General features: G+C 47.6%; 1 protein-coding gene across 2 annotated transcripts in view; it reads left to right on the forward strand.

The window, feature by feature from the left end:
* Window positions 1-23,917, forward strand: part of LOC147104499 (serine/arginine-rich splicing factor 1A-like) — a 34,113-nt gene that overhangs the window by 6,544 nt on the left and 3,652 nt on the right. The window contains exons 1-4 of one of the 2 annotated variants that reach the window (XM_085961853.1): window positions 6,574-6,857; window positions 7,470-7,681; window positions 16,867-17,030; window positions 19,212-19,384. In XM_085961853.1, the coding sequence (XP_085817979.1) occupies window positions 7,491-7,681; window positions 16,867-17,030; window positions 19,212-19,384 (528 nt within the window). In that variant the 5' untranslated portion in view covers window positions 6,574-6,857; window positions 7,470-7,490. Of the gene's footprint in view, window positions 1-6,573; window positions 6,858-7,469; window positions 7,682-16,866; window positions 17,031-19,211; window positions 19,385-23,917 lie in introns of those variants that run through there. The other variant, XM_085961854.1, reaches the window with a different exon arrangement.

A 23,917-nucleotide genomic window follows, 5' to 3' on the forward strand; every position in this document is an offset into this window, starting at 1 on the left:
CTAGCAAACCCTGGATATATGAGCAAATGTTCTCATATCAAACCCCCAGGTAATGCCTTCCAACAGCATTCAAGAGTTTCCTTGTCAGCTGAACAGCATGTTGGAAGGACCTGCACAGGGCCGCTTGGGTTGTATGTTAATGTCCTAGACTTTGAAATATGGTGCAACATAACAGGCTCACTCCACACCTACTCCTGAATCCAATGTTTAGCAGTGACGTGCCTGCTGTGAGGCTGAGCCTCTTCTAGGGTACTCAGTGTCAGATCGTTGTAAGTCGGAGCTCACATTCCTTGCAGTTGTGACCTTTTTTTCCACAAATCCACCTCACAACGTAATCTTGGATCTTACACATGTTCTGGAGGTGGGCCAGGCTGGTATACCCCACAATCTGTTATGCCAGTAGCGCATGTGTTTGTGTGGCAGAGTCAGTGGCTGATCGTGCCAGGAATGTTAGCTTCAGCAATGAATGCTTTATATCAATGTCTCTGCCAGTTTATGCAAGTGAGTCTCAGTCTGCCTGTAAGTATGCCAGTGCTAATATGGGTACAGTATTCCCACTGACAGCATTGGAGAGCACAGACTTGCCACTTTTCAGTTCAGCTGAATTTTCCGCACAGTATATATGAGTGAGTCTGAAGGTGAATGTGAGTCTGTGACAGTGACAGCACAAGTATAACACTTCTGGTGGCACAAGTGAGTGTCAGTTCCAGCAAGCACAGGCTCTCATGCTGAATGAGTTAAGTCAATTCATTTCCTAGTTGTGTGACAGCAAACATCAATGTGGCTGTACCAGTGTGACAGCTGGACACAATGAGTGATAGTGCTAATGATCTAGGGACTCAGATAGAGAATGGGTCAAGGCTCATTTTTCCACTCACTGGCTGTGAGTAAATGGCAATGCAAGTAGTCTGAGTGTGAAATACCAATGAATACTGGTGTGACAATGCCTTTTGGTACCCATATGAGTATGACAGGGTCAGTTAGACCTAATGTGAGTGTGGCACTACCAGTCATTACTAATGTAACAATTTCAGTTAGTGCTGATATGGCAGTGATAGTGTGGCAATGTCCGTTCCAGTCAGTAGTCAGTTGGCACCAAACACAATGACATTGCCAGTCCATGCTCCTGTGACCATGCCAGTTTAGTGCCATTATGCCAGTACCAATACCATTTGGATGTGATCGTAGTCATCAGTACCAGTGCAGCAGTGCCAATCAATACAAATGCTGCAGCGTCAATCAGTGCCAATGAATGTGACAATGATAAGTGGCAGTGATGTAACAGTCCCAGTGTAAGTGTCAGTCAGTGCTGGTATAACACAACCAATCAGTACCTGTGTGCTAATGCAATTGTGCCAGTCAGTGCCATCCAATGCCAATGAATGTGACAATGCAGTTAGTACCACTGTGACAGTTCATGAGTATGCCAGTGTAACACTACCAGTCAGTGCCAATAAGTGTGGCAGCGCTAGTTAGTACTGGTGTGACACTGTCAAGTCAGTGCTAATGTGACAGTGCTAGTCAGTCTTCATAGAATCATAGAAATTTCTGGCACAGAAGGGGGTAATTCAGCCCATCGTGTCTGTGCCAGTATTCTTTTGTGCCAATCGGTGCTAGTGTTAGAACAACTTGTGTTTATATAGTGCCTTTAAAGTAGAAAAACATCCAGAGGTGCTTCACAAAAGCATAATCAATCAAAAAATGGATGCTGAGCCAAAGAAGGAGTCATTAGCAGGGGTGACTAAAAGCTTGGTCAAAGAGTTGGGTTTATGGGGGGTCTAAAGGAGAAGAGGGAGGTGGAGGGGTGCAGAATATAGGGCATAAACAGTTGAAAGCACATAGTGCCAATGTTACAGCCAGTCACTATGTGGCAATGGCGGTTAGTGTGACATTCCTGGTTGGTGCCTGTGACTGTGCCACTCATTGGGCCAGAAATTAGGATCGGGTGCTTGCCGCGCGTGCAAGCCCCCGATGTGCACTCACCCAGCGCGCCGACATCTGAAGCCTGGGCCTGCTTGGAATTCCTGTCACTGGCCCGGTTCAGATGTCGGCGCGATGTGCTTGCCTGATCCAGCGGCGTAGTTAGTGCGATGTGCCGGCTGGGATCAGGTGAGCACTCTGCAGCCAATCAGGGGAGGGGAAACTTCATTCATGAGTTTGAGAGTAAAGACTGTCACTCATGAAAAGTATGGGCGCCCAAAAGACTAGTTTAACTTTAAATAAAATTTTATAAAACATCCCAATAATTAAATAAACTATAAATAACTTTTAAAAAACTATTTTAAACAATAAAATTTTTGAAAAAAATATTTTTTTAAGAAAACAGGTCTAAAAATAAACTTACCTTACTGTAAAGTCCTTAAAAACAATGAAGCTGTGGAAAAAATTTAATAATTTTAAATAATAGACCACTTACCTTCAAGAATCCACTCCTTACGCCTCCTTTTCAGATGTGTAAAAAGTTCAGGCCCTTGCACACGGGCAAACCTGTCAAAAAGAAGGAAGTTCAACGTGTGCGCGCAGAGTCCTGCGCGCACGCGTTGGACCTCTGAACCCCTTGGAGGAAATGCCGGTTTCCTGCGCATGCGCTGTGCATGCTGAAATCCGGCACTTCCAACGGGCCCACGCGTGAGTACACCGTCCGTACTCACGCGTTGGGACCGGAATTACTGGCCCATTGTTGGTAAATAAGAACATAAGAATTAGGAGCAGGAGTAAGCCATATGGCCCCTCGAGCCTGTTCTGCCATTCAATAAGATCATGGTTGAACTTCCACCTAAACTCCACTTTCTTGATAGATCTCCATATCCCTTAATTCCCTAGAGCCCAAAAATCTATCTATCTAAGTTTTGAATATGCTCGATTCAACATCCACAGCCCTTTGGGGTAGAGAATTCCAAAGATTCACAACCCTCTGGGTGAAGAAATTCCTCCTCATCTCAATCTTAAATGGCTGACCCCTTATCCTGAGACTATGTGTTCTATAATTCTGTGGTGTGGAGATGCCGGTGTTGGACTGGGGTGGACAAATGTAAGAAGTCACACAACACCAGGTTATAGTCCAACAGCTTTATTTGAAATCACAAGCTTTCGCAGCACTGCTCCTTCGTCAGGTGAAGTGGAGAAATGCATAAAGACACAGCTTATATAGTCAGCGAATAATGTCAGATGTTTACAGGTAATCTTTCCAACTGCCATTTATCACACCTCGGCAGAGAGATAATCACAGCAATCAAAGGTGTGAATGGTGTCCAAACAGGTCAGTCAGGAAAACATTACATCAAAGAACAATGAGGTGGGGTCACAAGGGGTCAAATGTTGCAGATGCTGGGGTCTGTATGAAAAATAAAAAAACAGACAAAAAACATTTTTTTTGCTGGAAATCACAGCAGGTCCGGCCGCATCTGTGTAGAGAGAACAAGCCAACGACGACTCGAGTCTGGATGACCCTACGTCAGGTGGGGTTACATGTAGCGTGACATGAACCCAAGATCCCGGTTGAGGCCGTCCTCATGGGTGTGGAACTTGGCTATCAGTTTCTGCTCGACAATTTTGCGTTGTCGTGTGTCTCGAAGGCCGCCTTGGAGAATGCTTACCCGAAGATCGGAGGCTGAATCTCCTTGACTGCTGAAGTGTTCCCCGACTGGGAGGGAACACTCCTGCCTGGCGATTGTTGTGCGGTGTCCGTTCATCCGTTGTCGCAGTGTCTGCATGGTCTCGCCGATGTACCATGCTCCGGGGCATCCTTTCCTGCAATGTATGAGGTAGACAACGTTGGCCGAGTCACATGAGTATGTACCATGTACCTGGTGGGTGGTGTCTTCACGTGTGATGATGGTATCTGTGTTGATGATCTGGCATGTCTTGCAGAGGTTGCTGTGGCAGGGTTGTGTGGTGTCGTGGTTGCTGTTCTCCTGAAAGCTGGGTAATTTGCTGCGAACAATGGTCTGTTTGAGGTTAGGCGGCTGTTTGAAGGCGAGTAGTGGAGGCGTGGGGGTGGCCTTAGCGAGGTGTTCGTCATCGTCGATGACATGTTGAAGGCTGCGAAGAACATGGCGTAGTTTCTCCGCTCCGGGGAAGTACTGGACGACGAAGGGTACTCTGTTGGTTGTGTCCCGTGCTTGTCTTCTGAGGAGGTCTATGCTATTTTTCGCTGTGGCCCGTCGGAACTGTCGATCGACGAGTCGAGCGTCATATCCCGTTCTTAGGAGGGCGTTTTTCAGCGTCTGTAGGTGTCCATCGCGTTCCTCCTCGTCTGAGCAGCTTCTGTCGCAACACTACAGACTTCTTACAGAAACTCAGCACCCATGGACCAGTTGAACCAGGAACACTCCTCGCCACGATGGACGTCTCGGCACTCTACACCAGTATCCCCCACGATGACTGCATCGCTGCGACAGCCTCAGTACTCAACACCAACAACAGCCAATCTCCAGACGCCATCCTACAACTCATCCGCTTCATCCTTGACCACAATGTCTTCACCTTCGACAACCAGTTCTTTGCCCAAACACACGGAACAGCCATGGGGACCAAATTCGCACCCCAATACGCCAACATCTTCATGCACAAGTTCGAGCAAGACTTCTTCGCTGCACAGGATCTCCAACCAACGCTATACACCAGATACATCGACGACATTTTCTTCCTATGGACCCACGGCGAAGAATCACTGAAAAGACTACACGATAACATCAACAAGTTCCATCCCACCATCAAACTCACCATGGACTACTCCTCAGAATCGGTTTCATTCTTGGACACACGAATCTCCATCAAAGACGGACACCTCAGCACTTCACTCTACCGCAAGCCCACGGACAACCTCACGATGCTCCATTTCTCCAGCTTCCACCCTAACCACGTTAAAGAAGCCATCCCCTATGGACAAGCCCTGCGAATACACAGGATCTGCTCAGACGAGGAGGAACGCGATGGACACGTACAGACGCTGAAAGACGCCCTCGTAAGAACGGGATATGACGCTCGACTCGTCGATCGACAGTTCCGACGGGCCACAGCGAAAAATCGCATAGACCTCAGAAGACAAGCACGGGACACAACCAACAGAGTACCCTTTGTCGTCCAGTACTTCCCCGGAGCGGAGAAACTACGCTATGTTCTTCGCAGCCTTCAACATGTCATCGATGACGACGAACACCTCGCTAAGGCCATCCCCACGCCTCCACTACTCTCCTTCAAACAGCCGCCTAACCTCAAACAGACCATCGTTCGCAGCAAATTACCCAGCTTTCAGGAGAACAGCGACCACGACACCACACAACCCTGCCACAGCAACCTCTGCAAGACATGCCAGATCATCAACACAGATACCATTATCACACGTGAGGACACCACCCACCAGCTACATGGTACATACTCATGTGACTCGGCCAACGTTGTCTACCTCATACGTTGCAGGAAAGGATGCCCTGGAGCATGGTACATTGGTGAGACCATGCAGACACTGTGACAACGGATGAACGGACACCGCTCAACAATCGCCAGGCAGGAGTGTTCCCTCCCAGTCGGGGAACACTTCAGCAGTCAAGGACATTCAGCCTCCGATCTTCGGGTAAGCATTCTCCAAGGCGGCCTTCGAGACACACGACAACGCAAAATTGTCGAGCAGAAACTGATAGCCAAGTTCCGCACCCATGAGGACGGCCTCAACACTGGGATCTTGGGTTCATGTCACGCTACATGTAACCCCACCTGACGTAGGGTCATCCAGACTCGAGTCGTCGTTGGCTTGTTCTCTCTACACAGATGCGGCCGGACCTGCTGTGATTTCCAGCAAAAAAAAATGTTTTTTGTCTTTTATATAGACCCCAGCATCTGCAACATTTGACCCTTTGTAACCCCACCTCATTGTTCTTTGATGTAATGTTTTCCTGACTGACCTGTTTGGACACCATTCACACCTTTGATTGCTGTGATTATCTCTCTGCCGAGGTGTGATAAATGGCAGTTGGAAAGCTTACCTGTAAACATCTGACATTATTCTCTGACTATATAAGCTGTGTCTTTATGCATTTCTCCACTTCACCTGACGAAGGAGCAGCGCTCCGAAAGCTTGTGATTTCAAATAAAGCTGCTGGACTATAACCTGGTGTTGTGTGACTTCCTATAATTCTAGACTCTCCAGCCAGGGGAAATAACCTCTCGGCATCTATCCTGTCAATCTCCCTTAGAATCTTTATATGTTTCAATGAGATCGCCTCTCAACCTTCTAAACTCCAGACAATATAGACCCAATCTACTCAAATCTCTCCTCACAGGACAACCCTTTCATCCCACGAATCATCCCAGAAATGGTAAGCATACCTGTGAATGCTGATGCATGTGTGTGACTAAGGTGACTGACTATGTGTATGTGTGTGAGTGAGTGACTGAGTGTGTGAGTGTTTAAGTGTCTGTTCCTGTATGTGAGTGCAAATGTGTGTGTGTATGTATGTGTGTATAAGTGTGTGTGTGTGTGTGTGTGTGTGTATGTATGTATGTGAGTGAGTGTACTCTTTGTGTAGGGACCATAAACAAATAAACTGTAACTTAAAAAAAACCTTAAATGCTCCATCTCCAGGGCCATCCGGGCGTGAACGTGGCCGGGGAAGAGAGGCGGGCCGAACGACCCCCTTGATCGCCCGCTGCCTGAGTTTGTGTGTGTGATAGTGAGTGCATGTGTGTAAGAGTTAGTGAGTGTGTGTACACCCGCCCGCCAGTGGCCACGCTCTGGCGCTGCGCGAGTTAATCGGCTCCTGAAGCCACAGTGCCCCCGCGCGACCGGCCGCGGAGTGGAAGCGGCGGGAAGCAACGTTGCTGCGGTCTGGGTGGGAGCACGAGCGTCGGAAACCGGAGTAAGTAGCGAGGCCCGAGCTTAGGGGTAGCCGGTGAGGAGAGGCCGGGGTGGCGGGGCCCGGGCCGGTGAGGAGAGGCCGGGGTGGCGGGGCCCGGGCCGGTGAGGAGAGGCCGGGGTGGCGGGGCCCGGGCCGGTGAGGAGAGGCCGGGGTGGCGGGGCCCGGGCCGGTGAGGAGAGGGCGGGGCCCGGGCCGGTGAGGCGAGGCCGGGCCCGTGAGGAGAGGCCGGGGTGGCGGGGCCCGGGCCGGTGAGGAGAGGCCGGGGTGGCGGGGCCCGGGCCGGTGAGGAGAGGCCGGGGTGGCGGGGCCCGGGCCGGTGAGGAGAGGCCGGGGTGGCGGGGCCCGGGCCGGTGAGGAGAGGGCGGGGCCCGGGCCGGTGAGGCGAGGCCGGGGTGGCGGGGCCCGGGCAGGTGAGGAGAGGCCGGGGTGGCGGGGCCCGGGCCGGTGAGGAGAGGCCGGGGTGGCGGGGCCCGGGCCGGTGAGGAGAGGCCGGGGTGGCGGGGCGCGGGCCGGTGAGGAGAAGTCGGGGTGTTGGGGCCCGGTGAGGCGAGGCCGGGATGGCGGGGCCCGAGCCGAGGTATTTGCCGGCGCTGAGTTTGCCTTGTTTTGCAGGGACCGCTTTTTGAGGGAAAGATGTCGGGCGGCTACCGGTGGGGAGGCCCCAGTGGCGGCGAGAGCCGCATTTACGTCGGGAATCTGCCGACCGATGTGCGGATCCGCGATATCGAGGACATCTTCTACAAGTACGGGAAAATCAGGGACATCGACCTGAAGAACAAGCGCGGCTCCGCGCCCTTCGCCTTTGTGGAGTTCGAGGACCCGAGGTAAACGGCCCAGGCCAGGCCCAGCCACACGCCTCGGACTGGAGGGAAAATCCGTTAAATACAAAGGGCTCTGCTCCAAATCTCAATCCCAAACCCGCTCACCCCCCACATCTGAATCCCAAACCCGGACTCACCCCCCACATCTCAATCCCAAACCCGGACTCACCCCCCACATCTCAATCCCAAACCCGGACTCACCCCCCACATCTCAATCCCAAACCCGGACTCACCCCCCACATCTCAATCCCAAACCCGGACTCACCCCCCACATCTCAATCCCAAACCCGGACTCACCCCCCACATCTCAATCCCAAACCCGGACTCACCCCCCACATCTCAATCCCAAACCCGGACTCACCCCCCACATCTCAATCCCAAACCCGGACTCACCCCCCACATCTCAATCCCAAACCCGGACTCACCCCCCACATCTCAATCCCAAACCCGGACTCACCCCCCACATCTCAATCCCAAACCCGGACTCACCCCCCACATCTCAATCCCAAACCCGGACTCACCCCCCACATCTCAATCCCAAACCTGGACTCACCCCCCACATCTCAATCCCAAACCCGGACTCACCCCCCACATCTCAATCCCAAACCCGGACTCACCCCCCACATCTCAATCCCAAACCCGGACTCACCCCCCACATCTCAATCCCAAACCCGGACTCACCCCCCACATCTCAATCCCAAACCCGGACTCACCCCCCACATCTCAATCCCAAACCCGGACTCACCCCCCACATCTCAATCCCAAACCCGGACTCACCCCCCACATCTCAATCCCAAACCCGGACTCACCCCCCACACCTCAATCCCAAACCCGGACTCACCCCCCACATCTGAATCCCAAACCCGGACTCACCCCCCACATCTGAATCCCAAACCCGGACTCACCCCCACATCTCAATCCCAAACCCGGACTCACCCCCACATCTCAATCTCAATCCCAAACCCGGACTCACCCCCCACATCTCAATCCCAAACCCGGCTCACCCCCGACATCTCAATCCCAAACCCGGACTCACCCCCCACATCTCAATCTCAATCCCAAACCCGGACTCACCCCCCACATCTCAATCCCAAACCCGGACTCACCCCCCACATCTGAATCCCAAACCCGGACTCACCCCCAACATCTCAATCCCAAACCCGGACTCACCCCCACATCTCAATCTCAATCCCAAACCCGGACTCACCCCCCACATCTCAATCCCAAACCCGGCTCACCCCCGACATCTCAATCCCAAACCCGGACTCACCCCCCACATCTCAATCTCAATCCCAAACCCGGACTCACCCCCCACATCTCAATCCCAAACCCGGACTCACCCCCCACATCTCAATCCCAAACCCGGACTCAACCACCACATCTCAATCCCAAACCCGGACTCAACCCCCACATCTCAATCCCAAACCCGGCTCACCTCCCAAATCCCAATCCCAAACCTGGACTCACCCCCAAATCTCCATTCCAAACCCGGCTCAATCCCCCAAATCTCAATCCCAAACCCGGCACACCCCTCAAATCCCAATCCCAAACCTGGGCTCAGTCCCAAACCCAGCTCACCCCCAAATCTCAATCCCAGCTCACCCCCAAATCTCAATCCCAAACCCAGCTCACCCCCAAATCTCAATCCCAAACCCAGCTCACCCCTCCGAATCCCAATCCCAAACCCGGCTCACCGCTTGAATCCCTATTCCAAACCCAACTCGCCCCTCAAATCCCAATCACAGCTCACCCCCCAAATTTCAATCCCAAACTGCAATCACCATAATATCTCAGTCAGGACCCCAGCGCACCATAAAATCACAATACTAAACCTGGCTCAACCAAACTTTCAATCATAAATGTAACTCATCATCAAATCTCAAACCTGGTTTGTTCCCAATCCTGCCTTATTCCCAATCCTGCCTTATTCCAAATCACAGTTCCAAACCCAGTTCAAATTCCACCCCCCAAAATCACAAATCCAGCTAATCCACAAATCAAAAGCTTGGATTGCATTATTTCCTTATAATAAAGATTTATAGCTGCACAGTTAGTTTATTTCTTTTTAAGGCTGGGCCTGTGTTATCCATGTTTGAGTTGCCACATGTCAAACCTGTTTCATTCAAGTTTTAGACATATTTAAAGAAAAGCTTTAACATGCATTTTCAAAGTTGTAAGATTCATGTTTCAAAATAAAGGCTTGTGCAAATTGTTTTCTTGGAAATCTGAAATAACTACAATTTCCAAATGTTGCTAAGGCAAACAAAATATTTCCAGTTTTCTTTTGAATTGAGTTTCGAAGCTGGGGAGCACCTGTGCTTTCTGGCTATAGGAACGGACCGATTCCCTTCGTCTTCGAGAAGTGCTGAATGAAGAATATCCTTTATATGGACGGGAGAATTAGCACTTAACCATTTTTCCCTTATTCCATTCCCCAGTCTCATTCCTGAAGCCTAAAGTGTGCCTGTGACACCATCGTATTGTCCAGTCAAGAACCCCCACCCTCTCCATTATCCTTGTTACTCTCCTGAAGCCACTGGGTCCTGCTGGTATGGGCTAGCACCTTAGCCTGGAGACAGAGAGGCCAATCGGGCCCCACATGCTCCCTTGCTGATATCAGTGAATTCAGCACAGATCGGGGTTGAATCTGCTACCACCTTGATGTATCTGGGTCAGCGCTACACTGGGCAGTGGATTTAACTATTGATCCATCAGGGAGCTCCGTGTTTTAGCTTGGTGCACACTACAGATCTGTTCTCCTGGGTGCCAAAACCAGAGGATGTTGGTTTTTAAAAAGAAGAAAAAGGGTAGGAATTGTTCAAGTTTTTGCAGTGGAGGCACATTAGAAGAATTGTATAGCTGTGTCCAAGTCTCTGCCAATAGGAGCCAGAACTTGGGTGAAGAGTGATTAAATCATCCAACAAAGACTGGAATAATAGATGTGTGCTTTTAGGTTTAAACAAAAAAAGGTGTGTTTAGAAAGAAAAGAAAGACTTGCACTTGCATAGTGCCTTTCACGACCTTCGATCGTCCCAAAGCGCTTTACAGCCAATGAAGTACATTTGAAGTGTAGATACTGTTGTAACGTAGGAAACGCGGCAGCCCATTTGTGCACAGCAAGGTCCCACAAACGGCAACATGATAATGACCGGATAATCTGTTTTTGTGATGTTAACTAAGGGATAAATATTGGCCAGGACACCGGGGCTAACTCCCCTGCTCCTTTTCAAATAGTGCCATGGGAGCTTTTATAGTTCCTATGATAGATATATATTTGTTGAAGGTATACATTTTTTTGTGACAATGGGTATATGCTACTTTGAAGTTGGAAATATTTTCCTTCAGTTCCATTCAGTAGCAATTTTGATTAGATTTTGCAATAGTAACTATTACTAACTTGCATGAAAGGTGCTACACAAATGTACGTTCTTGAATAGATAAAGAAATGTGAACAGGACTAATGACCAAGTGGGTAGCTACCAACTTGCATTTATATAGCACTTCTTGCGTGTCTCAAACATTTAAAATGCTTCACATACAATCAATTATTTTGTGCAGTGACTGTTATGGAAGCAAACATGGCAGCTGTTTTGCGCACACAATCCCAGAAACAGCAATAAGATGATTCACCAGCTAATCTTTTTCCAGAATATTGCCTGAGAGAGAAATGCTAGCCATGGCACTGAGAGAATTCCTTTCCCTCCTTTGCATATCATCAGATCTTTGATGTCCATTTAAACCAAAGGAACAGGCAGACAAGGTCTATGTTTAATATATCTCTGAGAATGCAACACTTAGTACTGCACCAGATTATCAAAGTAGATTGTGAAGTCCTGGAGTGGGGCTTCAACCCACAGCCTTCTGGCTTAGACAAGGGTGTTGGTACCAGTCGATCTAAGCTAACAGAGTGGTGATGTCTGGTATAATTCTGCCAGTTTTGTTCTTGGGCTATACTGATTTAGCTGATCTGAACCAGGGCAGTAGAATCATCGACTCTTACAGCAAAGAAGAGAACTTGTCGGACCTGTGCCAGCTCTTTGAAAGAGCTGTCCAATTTAGTCCCACGCTCCAGCTTTCTCCCCATAACCCTGCAAATTAGTTCTCTTCAAATACATGTCCGATTGCCTTTTGAACGTTCCTTTGGAATCTAATTCCACCACTCTTTCAGGTAGTATGTTCCAGATCATAGCAACCCTCTGTGAAATAATTTCTCATTTCCTCAGTTCTTTTGCCAGTTATTTTAAATCTATGGCCTTCTGGTTATAAAGCGTTTCTGGGCTAAGGAGGGAAAAATTTGGACAGGATTCCCCCTCCTGGTCACTGTTGGGTAAGGATAGAATTGTCTTGTCTCTAATCTCAGTTGGTGATTTGTAAGCCTGGTACACGCAATTGGTCTTGGACATCTAGGACACCAAGCTGTCAGCACTTGCAAGCTATACTGCAGAGGTTCTTCCACTACTCTGAAGCCAAATAACCAACAGATAGTTGAGGAAGCAACTCTGAAGCTGCTGGAAGACCTGATATTTGAACACATACTCATAAATCCAAGGTTTGATGCTCAACTTCATTAGGCCGCAGAGAGGCCATCAGTTGCTGCTGAAACACTGCACTTCCGACCCTTGTTCAGTGTGGTGTGGGCTGTGTTCACATTATGTGAGGAGGAATTCTTTATGCCTGATATCTGCTAGCAAAGGCAGTAGTCCATGCTTGTCAGTTGTCTAATGACCAACTGTTCTCCTTGGTTGGGGAGAGAATAAGTGGGAACTCTCTTGGATGAGAGACTGGAACTGATTCAACCCCTATGGCGTAATTGGATATCTGAGCCATGTAGGTCTACAGTACTGCAGGGAGCCATTGAAGATTCAAGAGACAGCCCAGCTCATTGGTGGGTCTTGGAAAGATAGCCCTATCACTGGGGGCTGGGATTCTTTCCACTCGGCTCCAGATCACTGTGTAAGCCAATGTCCTAAGGATCGTTTGGTCTTAGCTGAACAAGAGACCGCCTACTTTCACCTCCATAAAATCGCCTGACTCCGCCCCGCCTGGGCTTATCTGCTGAAACCCTGATCCATGCCTTTGTTATCTCTCGATAGTCCAACATTGTCCTGGCCGGCCTCCCATCTTCCACCCATCATAAACTTCAGCTCATTCAAAACTCTGCCCGTATCCTAACTCGCCCCAAGTCCTGTTCCCCCATCACTCCTGTGCTCACTACATTGGCTCCCGGTCTGGCAATGCCTCAGTTTTAAAGTTATCAAACTTGTTTTCAAATCCCTCCATGGCTTTGCCCCATTCTATCTCTCTAACCTCCTCCAGCCCTACAACCCCCCCCCGAGATCTCTGCACTCCTCCAATTCTGGCTCCTTGCGCATCCCCGACTTTAATCACTCCACCATTGGCGGCCGTGCCTTCAGCTGCCTAGGCCCTACGGTCTGGAATGTCTCCTTATGTGACTCGGTGTCAAATTTTGTTCAATAACGCTCCTTTGAAGCGCCATGGGACTTTTTACTTTTAAAGGCGCTATATAAATGCAAGTAGTTGTACTTTTGAAGGTTCTTAGTCTTGCCGACCTAAGCTTAAGTTCTCTGGGCTTAGGTAAGTAGTGTGTGTCCCTATGGGAAGTGTGTATGTACTCCAAAAACTGGACTTTGCAGTAGCTTGGTTAGAATGCTGTTGAGCACAATGGTGGATATTGATTAGATGACTAGACAGAAAATAGTGATCCCAGTTCCACTTTCAGGGGCTCATTGCTAAATATTACGGTCTTTTCTAACTGATTTGTTTTAATTGTGAGCCCTGATATTTTTGTGTGTGTGTCATTGAGAAATAACTGTTTAATGGGGAAGTTACTGGCTTTAAGAAAGGAATTGCATAGTTTACACACTGAGGAATGAAAACCAAAATGTTCATTTACTATTCAGTTGTTTGTAATCTTTGAATGTAATATGCAGAAAGAAAGCCTCCTGTGTTTCTAAAAAGCTAAGTAGGTAAGGGCAACACGGTGACACAGCAAGTTGGAGCTCCAAAGCACTTCTCCATTTGATGACATTCCAATCTCAGCTATGCCATTGCTGGGTAACGTTAAGTGGGCGTCAGATGCTTTACCCTGAGTGGATAATTTGTTGAGCCCTGCTCAACTACATGATGGGCGCTTGGAGCTAGGTTGCCTATTCACCTCATTTGAAATAAAAACCTTTTAATCAACATGTACCTCCTGCTATGTTTCTCTGGGAGCATCTGGGCAATTTTGTGATCTTAAAATGATCCTACATTTACTTTAGAGTTCCTATGGATATCAAATGGCTCTGAGGGCCTTCTGTAAAGCATCAAGTTGCAATGCTACACGCACGCTTAAAATCAGAATTAACAACAGATCTTCACTGGCAAAATTGGAAGCCTGAATGACAGTGTTAGCCTGTTGAGTGGGACCAATCTTGGCTTCAGCTCCTGGAGTTGCACATGGAGTTACTGATTTGACTCCCAAGCAATGTTCCCTCTAATTTTTTTTGTGCGCGGTCCCTTTAAATTTGCTGCGTGGCCGCACATGCGCAGTATCTCTTCCAGCTTGTGAGTTGCCTGCGTGGAACCTCCAGATTGATGCGCGGCCGCACGCCCGTGCACCTTAGGGGGAACGTTGTTCCCAAGTCAGTAAAATATGCTCCATTATGCTAATCTTTCAGACCCACCTCATGTTATTGCAAGTCGAACCAGCAGTGCAAGTATTGCAGATTTTCACAAACCCATCTGCGTGTAGAATTGAAGCAAAGATTCTTGCATCATGTGGTATGAATTAGGATCAGTACCAGTCTGGTATCATTGTATGTGGTTCCAATAGGATTTCAGAGTGAAATTTTCTACCTCTTTTCTGATGGAATTCTCTGGGGGTATGAGGCAGGAGAATCCACTGGGCAAGATTTCCTCTGTTTGCTATTTGTAGCAAAATTATAATTATACTCATGAAAATTGTCCAGAGATCCCACTCCTGATTGGTGTCCAGCAAGTCTTGCTGGAAATGCATCTGTGTAGATGTCGAGTGATACAGGATTGGGCTCGGCTGTGATGCCCCCACATGGACATATAGCCCGCTGACAACTTTGCTATCTTAAATTCACATAAATAATGGCTACTTGGGTGAGGTACTGAAGGGCGAGTGGTGCCTTGGATCCTTAGCCTAGAAAGGGAGTCGACTTACTCAGCCGAGCAGAAAATTGGGTGGGGGGAAGCAATTGTCTAGAGTGGGCGGAAATGGGGTTAATTCGAGTCCAGAAGACAAGCCACAGAGCTTGTGTACTTTTCTAGCTCTGACTCTGGTGTTGTAAATACTAAGAAAAAAACTTAAATATCTATTGCGACTGTAACCTGGCTTCAGCTAGCCATTAGGTAGGCGTGAAACATGAAACAGTTTCCCTGTTACTGCATTTAGCAGTTAGGCTGCTGTGTTAAAATTAAATATTTTTGTGACAGAGCCGATGAATCAAGGAGCTGGGAATGTAAACAAGCTGTGTTGTGCACTATTTAAAACTTGTGTTTGGAGCTATTACTGAGGGAGTGTAGTAACATAGAAGCACAATCTGTAGCTCATTAAAATCAGACAAGCCTGGAAATACACAACAGGTCCAACTACATCTGAAAAGAAAAAAGATACGGTTCAGAACTGACACTCTCTACCTGAAACATTAGCCATATTTTCTCTCTTCAGATGCTGAGCAACCTGCTGTGTACTTCTAGCACTTGTTTTTATTTCAGATTTCCAGCATTTGCATGCAGACTTAAAAAAAAACTGTAGCCAAATTAATTCAACATATGAGATGCAGCTGAATTGCATTCAGCCGTGCGTATGGTTCAGTACATTTTATTCAGCTCGTGCTGTAAGGACATTATGAATCGTGGTCATGGTTTTGAATGACTTCTCTTCTGTGGTAAACGGCTGAACCTTCCTTCCAGCTGCATTGGGATCCACGTGTCGGGGTGCCTTGTTTTAGAACAATCCACAAAAAGTTACATTACAAATCAACTCCTAAATAGTGATAGGATAAAGGAGTGTTGTAATTCAAAGCTGCAGTATTGTACCCAGGTTTATTTGCTGTATTAGTACCAATAGGTATAGCAAAAAAAAAACACAATTATACCAGTGCGCTTTACTGTTGGGCCGCACTCTTGTTTGACCACTCAGCATGCTACCAACCCCAGTGACATACATACAACAAACAGTACTTCGCCCTGGTTTTTATACAGCTCAAAATAATTTCTCTGGACACAACCAGTGTTTGGAAGGTCAAATCCACAATTGTATATTTTGTTTTAACAGCTCAATTGGATATAGTACAGGTTGAACACCGGTAATCCGGCTCCCGGGTCCGGCACCTTCAGTGGTCCAGCACAAGGAAGGTCCTGCTGTCACATTCCCTCCCTGGGATGGGTCTGGCTCGGGTCCCGGGACCGCCGCCGGGTCAGGATCAGCGCCTGGACCGCGCAGCATCACCGACGGCTCGGCGGAGCGATGGAGCCCGAGCAGCCCGGGGTCGGCGGCGGCACAGGGAGGGCAGCAGCAGGAAGAGGAGGAGCAGGTGGTGGCGGTGTTTGTGGTGACTTTCGACACCTTCAGTGGTTCGGAATTTTCAGTGGTCCGGTACCAGCCTGGTCCCGAGGGTGCCGGATTACCGGGGTTGTACCTGTATGAAAATTCCACAGTTAACCATTAGGCTTTGTTGAAATCTATGGAACGTGCATTTACAACCTCCATACTGTGGTCACTGGGCAGCTTTGAAACCAGAGGACAAATAATGTAATTGCATTACGATAGGAAACTCATCTGTGTACTGTGCTGCTGCTTACTAGAATGGTCGGCCGAGTTCTGTAAAGCACGGAAGGATCCTTTCCAGTCTCGAACGTAACCTGTTTTTAATTGATAAATGTACATATTCTCTCTTGGTCCAGCTACAATCTTGGTTTTGTGTTCATTTGCCTGTGTACTTTTTGCAGCTTGTAGTGACACTTCAGCCAAAAGGACCATCCGTATACATCTCAACTGGGGAACCTGTGAAGCATCTGAAATAAATAGATCAATTATAGAACTCCTATTGGTGGCAACATTGACTGGATCTTTCCTTACGTTACACATAAGGAAGAAATTTCCAAATAGATGGAAAATTGTGGCTTAACTTCTTCCTCCCCCCTTGCATTGGCAGAGATGCACAAGACGCAGTCTATGGAAGAAATGGTTATGATTATGGAGTCTATCGTTTACGGGTGGAGTTCCAGAGAGGCAGAGGAATTGGCGGAGTCGGCGGTGGATCTAGAGGAAGACCAGGACCACCTGCCCGCAGATCAGATTTCAGGGTCATTGTCTCCGGTGCGTTTTTGTTTCCGTTTCATGTTTGACAGCCAATGTTTTTGTTTAAAAACCTGAGTAGAGTTGGAAAACCGTTTAGTGTAGAATATCCATGTTAAGCTGGGGTGTCCTTATGATGGCCCACAACCCCTGGCAATCCGACCCACAAAGCCCAAGCAACTCGCTTTCTGTTTACTCTTATATTTCATACTGTTTTAAATTTAGTGATCTTGGAGGCTTGGAAAGGGCTGTTGCCTCGTTTGTTGATAAATCCTAAATGAAAACTTCAACATCTGTTAATCCCAGCAAATTAACCGGAATATTCATTTAAACTTTATATTGGACTGCGAGGAACCGTGTATGCACCATGACCTAAGTTTGGACAAAAAGCTTTGGACACTCCTGTTATCAAGCAACTTCATATGTTTAAGGATGAAGATCATTGTCGCATGCAGCCTCGTACATGGGTTTATGTACTGATCCTTATTCCGCTACAGAACTAGAAGTGCTCAGTTTAACAAGTGCATTATTGCTGCTTTCCCTGGAAAGAATCAGCAGCATAGAACATTAAAAAAAAAATTGAGGCCACCGCAATATTTTTGTTTTAGAATCATGCACATATCTTAAATGTGATCTAAAATGTCTGGTTTGAAAATCGCTAACCAGCACTACTAGAAAAGTTTCTTTTTTTTAGTTTCTCTTTTCCATTTTTCTCTGCCAGTTTTCTCCCCTCCGTCACCCCCTAGGCATTGGCTACTTGCAAGGCTGTGGTTCCACAGGGATCCTCTAGTACATCACCAAAGTGGCGGCTGTTCATTTTTGAGCCTAGACAGCAAGCTATTTGACTCTGGATAGGGGCCATCATAGCTAAGCCCGATTCAGTCCTTATCCAATGTCCACGCACGGGCACTTTGCTGTAGGAATCCCTGGATGCCAGTCAAGAATGGGAACCCGGACTGAATTTTCTCCCCTCTAGTTTAAGGGTGCTGGAGCCAATTGTAACAGCACTAATGATGCGAGCATATTAGTGTTTTGTTATATCATTCTTCAAGAGCTGGCACTGATTGCTTGGTGTAAAAACAGAAAATGCTGGAAAATATACATTGGATCAGTCAACATCTTAAAGAGAAAAAGACAAGTTAATGTTTGAGTTGAGACTGTTCTACAAACTCAATCTTTTTCTACTTCATATGCTGACTGACCTGCTGTGGTTTGCTGTTTTTATCCCTGATTTCCAGCATTCCTTCTAACTTCGCTAATTGATTCCCCTGGACCGATGATTCAGACTTTATGGAGAGAACATGCATCTGAGGCCCATACATTTTTCGTCACGACGATCAAAGAAAATCTGGGACAGAACAAATTCCTTCTGGATTGATTCTTCAAAGATGTTGCTGAATTTTACCGGACATTGATCAGTAATTTTTCCTGATCTAACGTTTCAGCAGCCTGTATTCAGTCCTACCTGAGTTCAACCCAGTGGGACTTGGGTCTGTTTCACTTGTTAAATGAGTTATATATTTTGCTCCCCGCTGTTACCCTCTTGTATATTGTGACTTTTGTTACATTTAATACTTCAGTCCAGGTATTGCAATTTTCAACAAAAAAAAACTAAAAAGTTAAAAAAACGGATTATGGAAGGGAACCGCGTGATCTTTGTGGCATACTGTGAGGGCAGCTGATTTATCATCACTCAGATCCATTCAGAAATGGCATTTTCACTACTCCTGGACCACTTAATGCAAAATTCAGGTGCTCAGACAGCAAATCGCACTCCGTGGGACATGTCATGGAACATGCTGTGCCAAATAACTTGGCCTACATTTTCAAATATATTTTCTGTGGGTGAAGATAAAGATACTTTATTAACTAGCACTTAAAATGTGGTTGAATCTGTTGCTTGAGGAGCAATCAGTCCTAAACACTTTTGGAGGAAGTAATTTGACTGCAGCAAACCGGAGCACACACATGCTGGAGTCATTTAAGAAAGTTGGATGCATGAGAATTTCTAAGAGGGACTGAATGGCCTCCCTCATCCATATTTACGCTGTGAACTTGTGAAAAATCATTGGTTCTGGAATCGAAACATTATTTCTTCACTTTTGCAATCTTCTGAATTAAACTTATCTCTGGCGCGTGTGCACACGGCACACCCTATTTCGGTCCTCCGGGTTAACGCTTGTAAAATCTTTTCCTGTGTAGGGTTACCTCCCTCCGGCAGCTGGCAGGATTTGAAGGATCACATGCGGGAGGCTGGTGATGTTTGCTATGCAGATGTTTTAGGAGAAGGTGCAGGAGTGGTGGAGTTCCTCCGCAAGGAGGATATGGATTACGCAGTACGGAAGCTCGATGATACAAAATTTCGCTCTCACGAGGTTAGTTTGTTTCAGCTGCAAATGATTGTTAGGAAAATTAGGAAAAGGCTTGAAACTTTAGGCCGTTCACACGTTAGTGATACCATCTCCTGGCAGCTTGATTGGTAAATGCAGTGACCCGTGTGTAACTTGAGTCCTACAGATCAGAAGGATTCGGGTACAATCCCTGGTTTGTGTTGTTCGCTGATCTCAGCAAATTAGCAGTAAAGCTGCTATATTGGGCTTTCGTGCTTCTGAGTTAGGAATGGAGGGATAAATCAGCCAGGGCGGCGCTCATGGCTGCTAATCAGTTACCATGGCATGGACGTTTAATGAGGGCAGGATTGGTTTGACTCTGATTTCCCCCCACTATCAAATAGCCCTGTCAGCACAAACTCTCTAGGCCCAAGTGGATTAGTGTTCAACTTGGATGAGGCACAAGTGCCCGTAGAACACTACACCAGCATGAGTATGCACCTTCAGGGGCGGAGGGAAGAAAATAATCAGTGTGGCCTGGTTATAACACATTAAACATTGGTTCTTTTTTAAAACATATTGTTTATTTTGCTGAGTTTGAAAGAGAAACAGAGGATGCTATGTATACAATAAGAAAATACTGCAGATGCTGGAAATCTGAAATAAAAACAAAATGCTGGAGATACTCAGCAGGTCAGGCAGCATCTGTGAAGAGAGAAACAGAGTTAATGTTTCAGGTCGATGACCTTTCGTCAGAACAGATGTTATGTATATTTGAGACTGGATATAGAGTCCTTAGCTGTTCCTATATAGATATACTAGCTGGAGTGCCCGGCGGTGCCGAGGCTTTTTCGAGGGCATGTTGTTGGAAGAGAGACAGAGAGAGAGAGAGAGCGCGACTGGGGGGGGAAGAGAGAGAGAGACTGGGGGGGAAGGGAGGGCGGGGGGGGAGGGAAGGGAGGGCGGGGGGGAGGGAAGAGGGGAAGGGTGGGGGGAAGGGGGGGTGTGGGGGGGAGGAGGGTGGGGGCTGGCGGGGGGGGGGTGGAAAGGGAGGGGGGAGATAAACTTAAAGTACAGGAAACTTTGCGCTATCCGGCACCCACTCTTCAGAGTTAATGTTGAGAGATACGGAGATTCTTATCTCTGTATTTAACAACAAACACTGTTGCTTAGCAACAGCTTCTAAACACTCAGGTGTGGCCCTGTAGCTAAAGCTGTTGCTATAGCTACAGACCTTGCACAGCTACACAGTCGATTGTCTGTCACAGACACAGATTTGGAGCACAGAAGCCCCACCCACTCTATGTTCCTGTACTAAGATGGCCGCGCATGCACTCTGTTACACACTGAATCAAAATGGCGTCACACTGAAACTTTTTGCCCTCCTTGACAAACATGGCTGCCGTTAACCGGGGGGCTGTCTGCAGAAGAAATTTCCTCAGCTGCAAACACAGGATCTTCAGATTATTATTTGGGGCTTGCAACCTTACCCCAGTTGCTTATGAAGCCTCCCCACCTACTGACCCCGGGAATGGAGCTGAGGCAGCACACCCTCTGCCAGTGTTTGTCTCTGTCTGGGCCGGGAGCCTGGGTCTCGAGTTGCACTGCTGGCAGTTGGAGAAACCTAGGCCCCGGGCCTGGAAAAACGGTGAAAGGTAGGAGAATTATAGAGGTTAGACAAAAGATTTACAAATTAATTAACTTTTTTAAAAAACAATTTGTGTTTTAAAAGCAACTTTTTTTTTGCTGGAAATGTATATTTGAAAAGACGCAGAAAGCAGGAAAAAGAATGGAAGCAAGATGGCGGCTACTCACCTCGGTTCAGAACGATAAGGCCCGCCCACACACGCACCGATTGGCCTGGCGGCACACGCCAGCAACCCGGCGTACGATTGGTCGAGCTCGAGGTCGCTAATGAGCGGATAATGAGATGCTAATGAGCGAAAAGTTGAAGGTTTTTGGGATACCGCGGGCGGGATTATAGCCCGGCCGAAACGTAAATACGCTTAAAACCGTCTCGGAAGCGTAAGCTTTCTTTGGAGGTAACGCGCGCGTAGGTACGCCCTGTAACTTTCGAGCGCATAGCCCGACAGACGCACAGGCGATGACAGACAGATGTACCGATTTATATATATATAATATATATATATATATATATATAGATATAGATATAGATAGATATAACAGGGGAGCAGAGTTTGTGGTGAAGGCCAAAGGCGATGGCTTCCATCTTTCTGATGGATGAGTCACAACTTTCTCCAACTCAACAAGACTGGATGTCAGACAAGCAAATTAACAGTACAGAGGCAGCAGAGGTCCAGGAAGATGCAGGAAGGGTAGCGCTGGAAAGCATTGGTGTATATGACGCTACATCTGAGGATACTGTAGGCAAGAAAAGGGGGAGGCCGGGTGGAAATTGTGGGCGACTCCAGAGGTGATGGTGCGGATGAGGGGAGAGTTGCTCTGACTAAGTTTAGATCGGTAGGAATGCAACCCTGCAAAGGAGGAGATGCATTAAAGGCGAATGGCATAATTGACCATATTGAAGACTGTGGAGAGATTAAGGAGTACAAGAAGGAATAAGCACTGGTCACAGTGACAGAGGGTATCATTGAAGACTTCGGTTGGGGTCATTTCAACGTTGAGAAGGGTGGAAGCAGAATCTGGATGGTTTGAACAGGTAGTTACCGGAGAAATGGGAGGCGATGATATCTTAAAGGATTTAGGAGAGGGGCGCTGGGGGGTTGGAGATAGGATGCTGGTTAGCAAGAATGGAAGGGTGGAAGGTGTGTGTTTTGAGGAGGAGGAGAAGGATGATAATTTTGACAGTAAAAGACAGTGTCTGAGGAGGTGGATCCATTGACAGTATTAGCTAGTATGGGGGCCAGAAAAGAGAGTTGAGTGGGGAGGGTATTGAGGGAGCAGCAGGTGTGTCTCATAGATGAGAAGTTTCATGGAGATGGGGGAGAAGCTGCAGAGATATGGCAGTGGATGGGCGTTTGGGCCAAGAGGCAGCTGCTTTTGGAGACAAAAAAATCCATGAGCTCCCCGCACTTGGTGTTTGAGACAAGGCTGGAGGGTCGGGGAGAAGGGCTTAGGGAGGCTTTTGGTCATAGAAAAGGAGCTTGGGGTTATCCCAGCCCTCCAGAATGTTACTAGAGTAATTGGCGTTTTTTGGCTGAGGATAACAAGCATGTTCAAGCCAGGTCTGGTGACCGATGACTAGGCACTTGTGCACCAGTTATGCTCAAGTTTATGGCCCTCAGATTTAAGTGAGCGAAGATGGGAGGCCTTGCAAGGAGAACAGCAGAGGTGGAAGATGCTGATAGTTTTAGTGGGATTAAAGATAGAAGTGCGAGCACGGTTAAAGAAATTGACAGTCCTGGAGTGGTCACAGTGAATGGAGGGCCAAAGTTGGGGGATTTGAGTGTGAGGTTGTAAGGATCTTGGAGAGTTTTTGCATTAGCGGGTGGTTAAAGTAGTGGATTGGAGGAGGATAGAGGTAAGGAAGTGGTCGGAGATAGCCTTGTCAGATTGAAACCATGGGTGTACAGAGGCCACAAGAGATGGTTTGATGCTGGAGTTGGAGGAGAAACGAGAGGTGGTGTGGCCATAGGGAAGGAGATAGAAGATGCCGAAAGAAAAAGATCTGGAGCGGAAGCTAAAGTGCACACATGAATGGAAACAAAGTGAAGTCTGGAATACACACCCACCCAGACTCCCCTGAAATTCTGATGTTCAGAGCAGGCGAATATTTGGACTCTCCATTGTGAAAAGTAAAGCTGTACTCCCCTTCCGCTCTATCTACAGCTCAATTATTGCAACATCAGTGCATTAATTAGTGAGCTTAGTTTTAAATCAAATTGTGTTTATGATTGGATTATAAAGTAAAGCACAGAGCTACATATGAACAATGACGGTCAGATAAAGACCTTCTGGTCCATCGAGCCTGTCCCTCACAATTGCGATACCTTATGCATCACAATATATACTCTCCACCCCACCCAAAACCATGTGATCTCCTGGGAGAGGCCAATTTAAGGGGGGAAATCTGAGAATTTCCTCTCTGACCCATCTAGGCGATCAAAACTAGTCCAGGAGATCACTTTGGCCCTGAATTCCCTGCCTTCTGCAAGAGGTGATCTCTGCCCCAGCCAGAAACCGGTCCAGCTCTCGCTTGGATGCTGATTCGCTGAATTCCTTCACCACACAAGATGGCAGCCTGTTCCTGAGGTCCACAATTCTCTGGGAAAAGAACCAGATCTGGCCTTATACAACTTAAAATTGTGACTCCTGGTCCTCCCTAACCTATTTAATTGTAACAAACTGTCAACTGGAACACAGCCTATTCCCTTCATTGTCTTAAACCTCAATCAGACCCCCCCTAAGTCTACACTTCTCTAAAGTCTAGCGGCCCTCCTGCACCCTCTCCAAAGCCTCAATTTCACCCACCACGTGAGGAGACCAAAACTGGACACAATATTCCTAGTGAGGCTTGACCAAGGCAAAATAGTATGCCTTGTCTTCTACTCAATTGTCCTATGGATACACCCCAACACCCTATTTGCTCTAGCTATC

Source organism: Somniosus microcephalus, chromosome 19, assembly GCF_052327205.1.
Source record: "Somniosus microcephalus isolate GS21.2 chromosome 19, FLI_Smic_1.0, whole genome shotgun sequence".
Classification (NCBI taxonomy): domain Eukaryota; kingdom Metazoa; phylum Chordata; class Chondrichthyes; order Squaliformes; family Somniosidae; genus Somniosus; species Somniosus microcephalus.